We start from the raw sequence: 14,608 nt of genomic DNA on the forward strand, positions 1-14,608 counted from the left end.
TGTTACATAGCCATAATTTCTGTAAACGTGCTAAATAGTTAAATTCCGATAATTCTTGAATTAACTACAGGCATTAATTTTTATTGTATACAAATATTTAAGCATAGCTATGTCAAGCAAATTGGTTTCAAGCTAAATAGAAAATGGGTAACAAGGCAAACGAATTTTGCACCCAAATAGGTCGTCGTTTTTATATACAATCATTTCTCCATGTATACATGCTCGCCTCGCTCCACCAACTCCATTACCCGATACCATCGCCCTGAAATAATGCCTCGCATGTCAAGCCACTCCATCACCTCCTCTGGGGTTATTTCCTCGTTATTTTCATTTTCATCCTTATTCTTCTCTAGGTCCTGAAGCTCGGCAGCAACAATCTGGCGAAGACGGTATTTCAAGTGGTGAAGTTCATGATAAGCTGAGCTCCTAGTGTAGCAAAATTTCCCAACTTCGTACTCGATGCCATTTGACTTTTTGGTATCTTTCTCCTCTTTTTCTCTATTTCCGTCTAATATTCTCACCTCTGGCGTTTCCTGATGTCCATCCTGACCATTAACAGCCCATTTTTTCTCGATGGGTGCAAGCGTTGTTCTGTCATAAGCGTGTCCCCCAAATCTTACAATATACGTAGCACCTCGATCCGAGCGATGGCACACTTGACACCCGCCCAAAAAACCCCCCGGCAATTTGGTTGCATAATATTCTGGATATCTCTCCATATCCATAAGAAACGAAGAATCCCAAGCCTGACTCTGCATGACGTCCTTGTAGGTTGAAATGTATTTGTCAAGCGCTTGGAGTGGTAATCGAAAGCTGGCTGCAAACACAGAACAGCGAAAAAAAAAAATTATAAGCCATATTGAAGTAATAAAAAACTATATTCAAGCTCGGAATACTTACGTTCTGCTGCAACATTCACACAATCTAGATCCAAGACCAAGTACACAAGATACTCGACCAGAACACGGAAGTTAGTGCCCATCTCTTGTTTACTATCCATTCTAAATTCGTCTTAAAAATCAGGGTAAGGCTTAGGGTTGGCACCATATCTTGAGGAAAGGATTTACAGCCCTTACCAGGTAGTGCAATAACTTGCCGACCATTGACATTATCATCTCCGTCATCATCATCGACTATAAAGTCCCCCATATCATCGTCCTCTTCCAATAAACCATCGTCTTCAATATCTTCTACCCACGATGTCGTCCTATTAGCAAAATATCTTTGTATACCATCCGCTGTAAGAGTTGCTCTTGTATATGAGGGAGGTGCGCCAACTATCTCGAGGTCGTCTTCATCGTCAGTAGAGAAATTATTTTGCTCATTATCAGAGCTTTTCAACTTTTTGGCCTTCATTTTTTCAAGAGCTCTATTGAAACTGGACACACGTCGACCCCGCGTACGCCTTTCGATAATATCTAAGATGAGAGATTTTTGACAAATATATACCTCCTCATGTTAACTCAAAATAAAGGGGTAGCTCTTACTTGACGCGTCTAAATCATTTGCCTCTTGTACCAGCTCCTCCTCAGTTTCTTCTTTCTCTAAATCACTTCCTTCTTCTGAACGTTTCCTCCTTAGTAGACGTCGCCGCTCATTGAGTGCTGTGTCTTTATCTGCACTATCGTCTCCGCCCTCGCTTAATACTTTAAAATTTCCATTTTTCCTTCTTCTCACCAAGGGTATATCTTGCTCCTCATCCTCGCTGTCTTCTCTTTTATCTGCGCTGGTTTCATTCTCAAGGCGATTTTTCACAGATCCAAAAAAATTACGCCTCCGGCAATTTACATGGATTATTTCGTCTTCACCACTCTCTTCACTGTAGATTATTCGAGTATTATGTAAAGACTCAGTCACATTGTTTGTCTGTGGACTATTGTCTAGGGGTCTCGGCGGAGAACTAGGGGGTAGATATGTCACTGAAGGGGAAGGCGGTGGATTAATCTCGGCTTCGGAAGAAGGTACAGGTTCAGGACACCTTGGTTGGGTAAAGACAGCATTGGATCGTGGGAAAAATTGATCAAGACGAGTTTGACGTTTTGGCGTATAGGGCTGTTTTTTATGGGTCTTTACCTGCACCATTCTAATACATTAAATAACTCAATACGCGCGTAAGGTGACAATTATCCACGAGCAAACGCGAGAGATTAAATGACAAGTGAACAGTCACAACTTAATTTTTATATTTCATTATATCCATGTAAGCGAAATCATTCGAATGCCTAGGAGTCTGCTTCGAATGCTAACGCGCTTTAACATGCCGTCACAGAAAGGAAAGTCCGTATATTATGCTGTTAGATCTGGTAGGAAGCCTGGAATCTATTCAACATGGTATCGATAAATCTTTGGATCCTCCCGATTTTACCTTGACTTATAACAGATTTTTGGCAGGGAAGAATGCAGAGAGCAAGTGGATGGGTATAGCGGCTCACGCTATAAGAAATTCAAAATCCTAGAGGAAGCGAAGAAGTTTATAGAAGTAGCTGGCAATTCTCAATCTAACACTACCCCGGCAATAGAAGCACCATCGCGCTTACTGCAATCCAGAGATGAAATCGTCAAGTCAATAAATCGCAATGCCAGCCCTCCCCCTTTGTTCAAAAAAGAAATCAAGGAAGAATTTGATTGTAACAGTAGCATGCGCAACAAGAAACGTAGGATTTCAAGAGGAGCAGAGAAACTAAGAGGAATGCCAGACAATCTTCAATCAAAACCTGCCACCCATAGAGAAAATCAATCGAACTTACTGCAAGCACCAACAGATAATATTGTATCGGAAAAGTCTAGGGACAGAAAAAAGCCAGCATACCAGCGTGAATCTTTAGCATTGACTTCATCCTCAATACCCTTGATCTCACCTTTTGACACCTCACCATCACCGAGACAACCTACCTTTCGCACCGTTACTGATTCTTATGGTCAGCGCTGGTTATTTTCATCAGGGGATAACCAAGATTCCAGGCAAAGCATTGGGGATAAACCGGTCAATTCGCCTGCGATTGCATCCCCTGAGGTGAAGCACGTAAAAATCAAAAAATCTCAGCTTGGAATGAAAAATAAATATTTCCCCGCAGATGAAGGTGAAGCAAGTTGGAAGGGGGAGGAGAGTGATATGAATGGGGAAATGGAAATGGACTATAATGCGGACTCAGTCCCACCGAGTTCGTTAGAATCGAATTCTAGTTCGCGTGATCGTAGACCCCTAAGATCACACTCTCATAAGCCCTCTCATCCTCAATTGGAGTCAGGCGAGGATCATTCTGATGCCAACAGTGCTAGTGACAGAGATCATAATCAATTCGTATTGCCTTCTAAATCAGAAAAACCTAGAAGGCACCGCCCAAATCTACGCTCTATCATTTCTTCGGATGAGCCTCCCTCAGATTCAAGTTCTGTTGTCGTCTACACTGACGGCTCTACTTTCCGCAATGGAAGGATTGGTGCACGCTCAGGAGTCGGAGTATGGTGGGGCCCAGGAGACCCGCGCAACGTGAGTGAGCCACTTTGTCCTGGACCACAAACAAACCAGAGAGCAGAGGTCTATGCGGTGATCAGGGCGTTAGAAGTGTGTGGCAACGAGAATATGCGTTTAGAAATTCGAACGGACAGTGCATACCTTATCAACTGTAACTATTTTCAAGTTTGTTTGATGTTTTTATGGCAGTTTCTTTATTGATTTTGTCTTGGTTAACCTGGCCAACTCTGCTGAATATAGGCATGACTAGATGGTTCAGAAAGTGGGATGGTAACGACTGGAAGACAGCCGGAGGCAAACCCGTTGAGAACCAAGACCTGCTTCAGCGGTTGCTTTATATGCTACGGAACCGCCCGGGCCCAGTAGAGTTTGTGAGTACTCCTTTATTTATTTGGAATAGAATTGGGTGTATTGCCGTTCGCTTTTTCATCCATATTTCAACTCTATGGCAGATTTTTGCTTTATATGCCTGTCCTGCATTCATTAACATATATTAATTGTGATTTATAGAGACATGTACGAGGACACGCGGGCGTCCTTGGAAACGAAATGGCAGACCGTTTGGCTGTGGCGGGATCCAACATGAACATTTACAATATCACAGAGCATTCACCCATTTAATTCGATTAACTTTTTCTAGTCATAATAAACATAATACATTATTGCGAGGCATCTCGAGGGAGGAAAAAAAAAAAATAGATAGGTAAAGGATATGAGAATTATGAAAGTTAAATGGGCAAATTCAAATAAGAGGGCAGATTCCTGGTGATGAAATACTAGAGAAGCGCCAAAACTCCACACAATCCCCAGAACACTACCGTTCCCATGCTGGACATGTGAATTGCGCCAGGCGATTTCGCGCCATTGTTGCCGGTTGATCCTGTAGATGTTCCATTAGCTCTATCCTTGACTTTGTATCCTAGAGCCCCCAACACTTGCAGCAATCGCGGACCCAATGGTCCATCACCTCCTCCCCTCTGCACAGCTTCCTGAAGCGATAAGCCCTTATCCTGCAAGAATCGCATCAAAAAGTCCGAAGTGTTGGTATAGGTAGCATAATCTACGTGGGAGATACTTGATCCATCTGCAAACGGTTTGATGCCTGTTTCCACCACAATAGGCGAAGTGTCGGAGGAAATGTTGGGGAGAGGCGGTGGCAATAAACCAAGCTTTCCTTTTGTCGTCGCCAGCTTCAACATCCCGGCTCCCAATACTCTGTACGCATCAGAGCCTGAGAGCTCTGATACGAACTCTTCCGCCGACGTGAACACTTCGCATTCCCCTTCACGCTGCCCCTTAGAATTAACACAGAAACTGTTCAAACGCCTTGTGAAGTTGGAAGTGGGGACATTTTGAGGAAGTGTGGCTAGCAGGCGGTCAAATGCATATTCATGAAATCCAGTGAATTCGAACTTCTCTTTTGTATCGGGCACACCAAACCCTTGATCAGGGTTAATATCAGGGGTAAGTGCCACGGGCGACTCATTAAAGTAATCGTTCCAAGAACTATTAATAAAGTAAGATGGACGAGGACGTTAGACACTATCTACAAATATATTTTCTGTGGAGAAAATCATGGAATATTCAGAAAACAAGAATCACATACCTAGTGAAGCCAAGACCATGAATCATTTCATGTAAGACTACAAAAAGAAAATCGGACTCCTGCGGCCCTATCGGTGTCCCACTTGTATTGAACCAGAAATTAGCATCCGCATTAAATAAAGCCTGGATATCAAATTTCCCAAACTCCGGATGACTTGAGATGTTGAGCTGCTTCACCAAGGCCTGGGGATAAAAGCGAGTTAACCCGTCGCTATCCTTGATTGGAATTACTCGGGCAGGTGAAGCTCCTCCAAGAGTAACAAACTTTTGCTGTTTTCGCTGAGCAGCTTCTTCGCAAGAACTTTCGTCAAACGAGGCGTTGCAAAACGAAAAGTACGACGCGTTCACTTTAATCGGCATCTGAAACTCAATATACTCGGATATGATTTTTCCAGCTCGCTCAAAAGCATCTCGTGCCAAATCGCAACCTGTCGTGGCATTGCAGGAGAAGTCAATTTCAAAACCGCTACCGTTATTAGGAGCAACTATCAAGTCGTGCAAGGATTGAGGGCGATTCAAGACAGCGCACGGAACGAGTTTATATTGTGAGTGTTTGAGAGGATTATGGAACTCGATGCAATATGTTTGTGGTTGCTGTTGCTGGGCCTTCACGCGTGTCAGCTCAAAAAAAATAAGCGACACTAAGCAAAGTGGGAAATAATACAGCGTGAGATGCATGAAGTTGAGATGAAGGCGTGCTAAGTGACAAATAATTTAAATCAATTGTCGTAATTGAAGAAAATGAGTGTAGTTTTCGAAACGAGACTACAGAGAGATGCAAGTGACTAGGGAAAAAAGTGATGCGAGATTACGTCTTGATTGAGGCAAACCCCAAGTCCAAGATCTAAAAAGATATTATTACCATATCAAGACGAATGAACTCATAGGTTAGGTTTTGAGAATACGATAAGCTCATCAAACCATTGGCTAGGATTCCAAATCATCCTAAGCATGCATTTAATTTACAAAGAGAGCTCCGCTATATACTACGAATACTCTTCAAACAAGTTATTTCGATTACTAAAAAGATTCGAAGAAAGGAGGGAAAAGGACGCAAAAGGACATCTGGCTTGTAATCTAGAACATAGAGGGTCGCTCTGGTAGAATCTGGCACAAGCAAACATACCCAGCCAATCTCCAAAAACCATAATACGCCAAAAATGAAAGTAGAACTGTATTGATACTCTGGAAATTAATGATCGCGTGTGCATCCGGGGAATTCGCATACGCACGTGATTCGAGCATTATAATGTACTAGTGCATAAGCCTAACTCTAATAGGAACGGATGTTCAATCGCAAAACTAAAACAATTTTCTTTCTTTCGAATTAGACGTGGATAAAGATTGATAAGCATGTATAGGATCTCTACAGGGTTTGTCCTTTTATATTCTCTCGTATTTGGCATATTTGCAATCCAGGGAAGTGATCAAAATCCCTCTTTGCATTTATTCGAGGATTCTCGATTAAAAACCCTGCGTCGACAAAGCATACGAAAAGGTATACACCCTCATTTCACTTTATCAAAACTACTTTGGTTAGCAATATCAGATTGCTAGGACTTATAGATCAAAGCAGCCCAGAAGTTCACAGCCTGCTGTACCGAGACGATGACTTCGATACTGCTGAAGTACCGAGTCGATGTAAGTCAACAAAATTCCCTATAATTATCTCCCCGACCTTAAATGCGCTTTGAATGCTATAAATTCATAACTAAACCGACCGAACTAGACGCATATATTTACAAGCACCTCATTAACAACAATGCTTTTATGATATCCTCTAACAAGTTTATGGCATTTACCCCAATTGATCTATTTCAGATGAACTGAGTGTGATACGAAGTGCTCATGATTCAAGTAATGATAATTCCGGCAACGAATGCTGGTATAAATACATTCGCTGCAATGAAAACTCTTTAAAGAGTTCACAGTCGCACAGTTTTCGGGGTAATTTACGCGGGATTAGTCATAAGCGCGAGTACAGGCATACACCACGAATTGCTCGGCCACAACTAGCTAGTCTATCTGATTCGAATAATAAGGCAATATCCAAAGCTTCCGATAAAAACGCTAAAGGCCGGATTCGTATACGTGACGCATACAGTCCTCATGAACAACCAACTCGTTACCGATGGACTTATTATTGGCTTGCTGATGAACGGAAGGAATTGAACCATCATCCACCATATCAAAAGTTGAGGACATGCAATGGTACTCTGTTACATGAAACTACGCAAAAGTTCGCAGAAAAAGCAAGAATGGAAGGAACAGCGATCTTGAGAGATGGCCGCATGATTAATTTGAGATGCGATTGTAGAGGCGGCTTCGACTGTTTCATGCTCGTTGATACCACGACATATCCCTTTGGAATTGGAAAAGAGGGTCGCGCCTTATTTCCGTTTGTCAGCGTCGGTACGTAAACCCAAACGTATTTTGTATTTCGCAGTCTAATTCCCAACCTATATCTTATGGTCAAAAAGCATCTAATCTGCACACTGCCGGTACTCTTCTTTATATTGCCGACATTGATGGTTGGATTCTTCCGGACAATAAAACCAGGCATAACGGATGCGTACGAGTGGATGATGAAGGATGGAGTTTAGAAAAGCTTCACCTGGACTTCTTCGTCGTCAATGAAGACAACTACAAATATCTTGACAATATTCACGGAAAGGACTATGTATCTGCTTATCCAAAAAACTGTGAAATCAAGAGCTATTGTAAGTGACTCATTAAATCTTGTTATTACAGTACTAATTCATAATTTTTAGTGGTCAAAGAGCATTAAAGTAAGCAACTATCCAAGAGTTTCGATGGGGATCATCTATGATATAAATGCAGTCTGTTATTTTCCTTGCAAAATCAGCCACCTCTGTTGAAAACATATTGACCTTGGGCAGCATTATTGACGAGAACTCATGCCAAATTAGTTAACCTTAATTATGCAAGCTAGAATTATGAAGATGCATTGCTTTGTAGCATTCAAGATGCGTTTATTTCGACTTTTAACCTTATAACCTTTATTATACATTAAGTGTGTACTCTAGAATTCTATTTAGACGATTCGATTTTTATTTTGCAACGATTCGTTAACCTTGCTATTTAGTGACATTGCAACTAAAAGTGATTTTACTATTGAGTCCCATCTAAAATGCGTTTCCCACGTTGAAATATTTCCAGTCACGCAAGCTGTGCCACCTAGCGGCAAATGGCTACACTTATTGGACGACCTAGATTTCAGATCAATATTACCCCGCTCAGTTTCTCACATCCCTGCCTGCAAGACCTCGCCCTTTATTGCGATCAAGAGAATAGTGATGGATGTATTAGCCAAAGATGCTGTATTAGGAAAAGAAGAGCTCCCAAATTCATCTACTGGGCTTTCTAGTGTCGAGAAATGTGATAAAAGCTTGTCCAAATCACTAGAAAATAAGGCATCCGGCCTTAATCATGAGGCCGTGCGCCGCCTCGTTTTAAAGCAAGATCTCTTTCTGATCCCTTTCCTAAGTCTACTGTACTTGCTTAGTTTCCTGGATCGAATCGCAATAGGCAATGGCAAGATTGCAGGGCTTGATAAAGATCTCAACTTGACTCCATCTGAATATAATTGGAGCTTGAGTATTTTCTTCTTTCCGTACGCACTGTGCGAGGTGCCTTCCAACATATTGCTGAAACGTTTACGACCAAGCAGATGGATTCCTAGGTAATATCTCCGAATTCTTTTTCAAATTTTGCTTCTTATATTAAATACCGTGGTACGGATTAAATAGCATTATGGTTGTATGGGGCGGAGTAATGATCGCAATGGCGTTTGTACGAAATTTTTCAGAGTTAATGGTAGTGCGGTTTTTCCTAGGGTAAACATTTTTAGCTGCTGTATAGATGAGCCCGAGATGATTGATAGATATTGCTGTTAGATTGGCAGAGGCTGGTTTATTCCCAGGAGTTGTATATTACATTGTAAGTCCAACTTCTCTTTTCATATACAATAACACTATCCTCACACTTTTATTTATCACATTAGACTTTCTGGTATTGCAGACGTGAACAGGTATGTCAATTTATTCACTTTATAACTTTTGAATATATGGCTTGAATTTTACCCTTCTGTAGAGCTTCCGTATTGCTCTCTTCTTCTGTGCTGCAAGTATTGCAGGCGCATTTGGTGGGTTCTTGGCGTATGGCATCCAACAGATGCATGGTCTAGCTGGACTAGCCGGCTGGCAATGGTAATTTAATAAAACTCGATACTTCAATTTATTTGAATCAAACTTTGTCTCATTTTTAGGATCTTCGTCATTGAAGGAGGAGTGACCGTGCTTGTTGCCCTCCTCTCCTACGCTATCATCGCGGATTCGCCGGAGACAGCCTCATGGCTTACTTCAGAAGAACGCATGCTGGCAATGCGGAGGCTGCGAGAAGACAGCGTCGGAAATGACGAGGGATTCAGTTGGAAGCGAGTAAGTTAGGGATATTGACTATTTGCGATTCAATAGTTAACTAGAGCTATTTTTGTTTCTAATAGGCCAGGGCTGCTTTTCTAGATCCTAAAGTGTATTTATACATGACTATGTATGTTGGTACTTTGATCCCCCTTTTCTCCTTTAGTTTGTTTATGCCTTCAATAGTCTTTGGTAAGTGTGCTTGATGGATACGTGAAGGGATAGGACTAATGCGTTTTTTGTCTTCAGCTATGGGATTTTCCAGCCTCGAGGTATGGCTTACATTATTCTTGGAATGTTAGGCTCCATTGATTGATTTTGACTTATTTCTAGGCTCAACTCCTTAGCTCGCCTCCCTATGGTATCAGTGCCTATTTTCATCCCCCAAAATTCTATATAATTGACCGATATTTTCTCTTTCTACTCGTAGTCGTTGGATGCCTGGCCACCATGATAGTCGCATATATCTCCGATCGTTATCAACGTCGTGCCCCTTTTGTTCTGATATTCTCGCTGGTTGGTGTTCTGGGCTACGTGCTTCTGGCCACGCTCACCTCGACTGCTGGTCTGTACACTTCGCTCTATATCGTTGCTCTCGGATTCTATCCCGTTATTCCTGTGTCCATCTCATGGCTTACGAATAATATTGCGGGTGATACCAAGAGAGGGGTTGCAAGTGCCATGATGATATCTTTTGCAAATTTATTAGGTGGATTGCTTGGAAGTCAGCTGTATAGAGAGCAGGACAAGCCACGATACGTGTTGGGACATGCCATTAATGCGGGGTTCATGAGTGCTGTTTTTCTCTTCTCAGTGGTGCTATATTTCGTGTTGAGAAAAATGAATGAAAATAGGGAGAGGGGAAATTGTGTCGATATCTCTAAGTTGACGAGAGAAGAGATAGAGGATTTAGGAGATAGGCATCCAAATTTCCGTTACATGTTGTAGCAAATCCTATTTATTATTTAATAGATCATGAAAAGCGCTTGCAGTTCATACTTCATGAGGACAAGGCCTTCGATTCGAAATCCAGCGAAAAGTTCAATATATAACATAGAAAATTTATCGATCATAAAAATAAAGTGCGACAACTACATTTTTTTCCTTATCCATTTTCTGATCAATAGAACTTCCTCTAAGCGATTATTAACACATAAGTTAATCCGATAGACCTCCTCTTTAAACTCCTGTCCTTCTCTACAATGCTTAGCGGCAATTTGCTGGCGATACAGATAAATCCCTTCATAATTAAGCGGAAAGGATGGGAAAATTGTATGGGCCTGAGGCAGACTTTACTACTGATGAAAGGAAGAATAATTGGGTCAGAAACCTCTCACGGTTGGATCTAATACCACCTAATGCCTACGATGTACTCGCCCTTGCGTCTTGCCTGAGCAATGATGCTTGGAAGTACGACGCGAACCTTGTGGACATTTTGAAAGAATTGATACTCATCCTCGAGACGATTGGAAGTTCTCTTTTGTTTCGTCCAAGCCTAGCTGTTTCTCTGGTGCTGCTTTATCCCCACGTGGAGTTTTAAAAATGCGCTGTCTTCTTGAGATATTTAACTCCACCACGATGACCCTTGTGCATTTTAATTTAATGCTTTAATTCATCCAATAAATAGCCTATAGGCTAACATCTGGTTTCCGGCAAGGCAATACAATAGCATTGTTTCGAGAAGAAGTGTGTCGAGTTAAAAGGGAGGGTAGCTGAAGAGATAAACATATCCGACAAATGTGATAAAGTACAGCAAGAATTCTCTAGCAATTCGATCCATCTACCAACCATAATTCTAGGCAATCGAATATACGCTTCGGAGAGCCAAATTGAGGCACGTGCATTTGCAGCTTACACGCGACGATCATATTATATAATAGTGCTACAATAGCCATTACAAGCATTTTTTTATATTTCCCATATATCCTTAGTAAACCCATCCTTAACGCCCTCCTCCCCCTCCCCGATTAAATAGATTTTGGCAGAATGAAAACAATAGTCCTTTGCGAACTGATTATATTCATTGCTGCCTTTTCCTTTGCGCAGATTTCCTCCATTAACCAAGCCCGCACTCAATGGATTCAGCTACTTACAGGTGGTTCTAACTACGATGCTAAAGATCCACAGATATCAGCAGCCCTAAAAAGGTCAGAGGATATTGCACGTAATCACTGGAAGACACTTGACACCTCACCTAACCGCACCGCGCTCTGGTCGGATTTGAGAAATACTGGTGGAGAAGATACCGGTTCTGCAGTAACTAGGTTGAAATCAATGGCGCTGGCTTTTGCAAGCAAGGGTGGAAATTTAGAGGGAAATACGAGCCTATCCGAGGATATTGCCGATGGATTAGACTGGATTAATAGGAATCGATACAATGAAACCACGAAAGAGGAGGGCAACTGGTGGTGGTAATATGCTTATGTTCATTCCATAAACCCCTTTCAGCCCTTTCCATTCAAGATTATTATTACGTTAAACTAGGTGGGAAATCGGCATTCCAAATCATCTCCTTGATACAATGGTTCTACTGGGCAAGGAGCTCTCTCCTAGCTTGAATGCTAGGCTTACCCGCGCCATTCTCCGTTTTGTCCCAGATCCCACATATCGCACGAATCTGCCAAAACTCGAAGAAACGGGGGCCAACCGCGCAGATAAGGCTTACATCACGGCGCGCCGTGGAATTGTGTCGCATAACACAACGGCAATTGAGGTCGCAAGGGATGCACTTACCAAAATCTTTGATTACGTTACCACTGGGGATGGGTTTTATACTGATGGTTCATTTATACAACACGGCAACTTCGCCTATACCGGCACCTATGGCGAGGTGCTGCTGGAGAGCGTAGCAGGAACTATGAATGTACTTAGGAACACAACCTGGGCAGTATCGGTCTCCTCTTCCAACAATGTATTTAAATGGATGTTTGACTCCTTTGAGCCAGTTGCCTTTCGCGGCCAAACCATGGCTCATGTGAGAGGGCGCGCGATTTCTCGCGGCGACAACACCGACTTCGACTACGGTCAGTCGCTAGTAGGGACCTTTTGCCTACTTCATCCTTTGGCCCCCTCTAATCTCCAGAGCCGTATCGCGGCTTTCGTAAGAGAGATGGTTGATTCCTCAGCCAAATATAACAATTATACCACGACAGCATCTGTCTCACAGCTTATTGCTTATGACAGTACCATCAAAGATAGCCGTTCCCGCCGAGGAGATTTGGTTCTCCACAAAACCTTTGCGAATATGGACAGAATAGTGCACCACCGTCCTGGATATTCATTCAGCATTTCTGCACGTAGCAGCAGAATCGCAGACTATGAAAGTGGCAATGGAGAGAATTTAAAAGGGTGGTACACCGGAGAAGGCATGACTTATCTTTACAACCACGAACTCTCCCATTACACGAACGGATTCTGGCCGACAGCGGATATGTATCGCCTTGCAGGTACCACCACTGCTACGGAAGAGACGTTTCCTCGCTCAGCGAACGATAATAAATTTTCCATTGCGCTGGGGGATGAGGCGTGGGTGGGCGGTATCACACTTTATGAGAAGGAAAAAGGCGGGGTTGGGGCGTTTGGGATGCGATTCAAGGGTCTGCCGGACAAGCCCACTGGAAAAAAGAACACGCTGGTGGGTACGAAGTCATGGTTCATGGAGGGTGACGTGGTGGTTGCACTTGGAGCGGGAATATCTGCGAACGGAGTGAAAGTTCAAACAACGGTTGAAAATCGAATGGTGCAAAAGGGAAGCTGTTTCCTTTCGAGCGAGAATGATGGTAATGAGGACAACACTAACACACCGAGCTGGGCTCACCTTAACGAAGTTGCCGGATATCTTTTCCCGCGCGGAGGCAATCTTCAACAAGTATGCGAGGATCGTACTGGCAAGTGGTCTACCATTCATCCTGCCGCACCGCCTGTGACCCCAGATCAAATCACGCGCAGATATGCGACCCTTTGGTTGGATCACGGCGGAAACCCACAGAACGCTACTTACGAATACTATATCTTGCCGGGTAGTAGTAAAACGGAAACTGCCAAATACTTGGAAACTGTGATGAAAGGTGGAGGCATTCAAATTGTCAGAAATACACCCCAAGTACAGGCGGTCAACAATACTGAGTCAGGGATTTTGTCAGCCAACTTCTTCGCAGCTGGAAAAATTGGCATCATCGAAGCCCAACAAGCTTGTTCTGTGGCAGTTGATATGAAAGCAGAGGGAGGCGGCACACTTGTTGCTGTCTCGGATCCAACCATGAAACTGTCTCAAGTCGTGATTCTACTGGAAGGACGACACACCGCTACAAAATCAGATGATAAAATTAAAGTCGACTATGTCAAGGGACAAACGCGAATCGCTATCGACACGGCTCAAGCACGTGGAAAGACCTTTTCCATTTCCTTGAAAAAGCAAAACGACGTCTAATCCAGGGTCCGAAGAAAGAGAAATTTGTATTTATACTTTGAATGGAAATACAAGCTGCTCTGGAGTATGCAATAATAATGCATTCACTAGGAGAAAACATGATTACATTCGAACTATTAATTAGAAAGAATTAAATATTATAATAAAACTTATCTTGGTTGCGAGTTATACTATTAAGTATATATATAGGGCTGAGCAAGAAGAAGATACCTGCAATAGTCTTGAAATTTCTTATCGGATCATATCATACATCATTCAAGTGAGCTTTGATGTATGACACTTCTTGCAAATGAAAAAAAAAAAATCAAAAAGATATGCCGGAAGTGGGGTTCGAACCCACGCCTTCTTGCGAAGAGTGGAGCTTAAATCCACCGTCTTAGACCTCTCGACCATCCCGGCTTGCCAACTTTGGAAATCGGAACTATAAAAAGCCAAGCTCTCTTATCCGAAAATTGAGACATAATACCAAGCAATTTAATTTGGATGACGTGAATGGGGGACTAGCTCAAATGGTAGAGCGCTCGCTTAGCATGCGAGAGGCACCGGGATCGATACCCGGGTTCTCCAAACTTTTTTCGTTTTTTTTTTCCAAAAACACTTCGTAAGCTCTCTGGCTGGACGGATTCACTCCCCAAAAGTTCCCAAGTTTAAAACCGG

General features: G+C 42.6%; 6 protein-coding genes and 2 non-coding genes across 8 annotated transcripts; 5 read left to right on the forward strand and 3 right to left on the reverse strand.

The window, feature by feature from the left end:
• Nucleotides 1–200: 200 nt before the first annotated feature.
• Nucleotides 201–2,082, reverse strand: VTP21DRAFT_2295 (uncharacterized protein; the record flags this gene model as incomplete). The annotated part of the gene is made up of 4 exons (XM_069392472.1): nt 201–817; nt 901–1,011; nt 1,077–1,418; nt 1,488–2,082. The coding sequence occupies 4 exons, from the start codon at nt 2,080–2,082 to the stop codon at nt 201–203; spliced, it is 1,665 nt and encodes a 554-aa protein (XP_069250184.1).
• A 136-nt stretch (nt 2,083–2,218) lies between these two features.
• VTP21DRAFT_2296 (uncharacterized protein) lies at nt 2,219–4,096 on the forward strand (the record flags this gene model as incomplete). Its single annotated transcript, XM_069392473.1, has 4 exons — nt 2,219–2,331; nt 2,392–3,626; nt 3,716–3,846; nt 3,986–4,096. The coding sequence occupies 4 exons, from the start codon at nt 2,219–2,221 to the stop codon at nt 4,094–4,096; spliced, it is 1,590 nt and encodes a 529-aa protein (XP_069250185.1).
• A 155-nt stretch (nt 4,097–4,251) lies between these two features.
• On the reverse strand, nt 4,252–5,758 carry VTP21DRAFT_2297 (uncharacterized protein; the record flags this gene model as incomplete). The annotated part of the gene is made up of 2 exons (XM_069392474.1): nt 4,252–4,981; nt 5,082–5,758. 2 exons carry the CDS (start codon nt 5,756–5,758, stop codon nt 4,252–4,254), a joined length of 1,407 nt encoding a protein of 468 aa, XP_069250186.1.
• A 2,639-nt stretch (nt 5,759–8,397) lies between these two features.
• Nucleotides 8,398–10,470, forward strand: VTP21DRAFT_2298 (uncharacterized protein; the record flags this gene model as incomplete). Its single annotated transcript, XM_069392475.1, has 10 exons — nt 8,398–8,783; nt 8,851–8,937; nt 8,998–9,040; nt 9,105–9,131; nt 9,194–9,309; nt 9,369–9,540; nt 9,606–9,714; nt 9,772–9,794; nt 9,856–9,883; nt 9,953–10,470. The coding sequence occupies 10 exons, from the start codon at nt 8,398–8,400 to the stop codon at nt 10,468–10,470; spliced, it is 1,509 nt and encodes a 502-aa protein (XP_069250187.1).
• Nucleotides 10,471–10,783: 313 nt separating this feature from the next.
• On the forward strand, nt 10,784–11,062 carry VTP21DRAFT_2299 (uncharacterized protein; the record flags this gene model as incomplete). The annotated part of the gene is made up of 1 exon (XM_069392476.1): nt 10,784–11,062. One exon carries the CDS (start codon nt 10,784–10,786, stop codon nt 11,060–11,062), a length of 279 nt encoding a protein of 92 aa, XP_069250188.1.
• Nucleotides 11,063–11,508: 446 nt separating this feature from the next.
• VTP21DRAFT_2300 (uncharacterized protein) lies at nt 11,509–13,951 on the forward strand (the record flags this gene model as incomplete). Its single annotated transcript, XM_069392479.1, has 2 exons — nt 11,509–11,933; nt 12,007–13,951. 2 exons carry the CDS (start codon nt 11,509–11,511, stop codon nt 13,949–13,951), a joined length of 2,370 nt encoding a protein of 789 aa, XP_069250189.1.
• A 315-nt stretch (nt 13,952–14,266) lies between these two features.
• VTP21DRAFT_t180 lies at nt 14,267–14,350 on the reverse strand. Its single transcript has one exon. It is a non-coding gene; the product is annotated as a tRNA-Leu (tRNA).
• A 95-nt stretch (nt 14,351–14,445) lies between these two features.
• Nucleotides 14,446–14,518, forward strand: VTP21DRAFT_t171. The gene has a single exon. It is a non-coding gene; the product is annotated as a tRNA-Ala (tRNA).
• Nucleotides 14,519–14,608: the final 90 nt, after the last annotated feature.

This window comes from Calcarisporiella thermophila (genome assembly GCF_041956535.1).
Source record: "Calcarisporiella thermophila strain CBS 279.70 unplaced genomic scaffold VTP21scaffold_14, whole genome shotgun sequence".
NCBI classification, from domain to species: Eukaryota; Fungi; Calcarisporiellomycota; class Calcarisporiellomycetes; order Calcarisporiellales; family Calcarisporiellaceae; genus Calcarisporiella; species Calcarisporiella thermophila.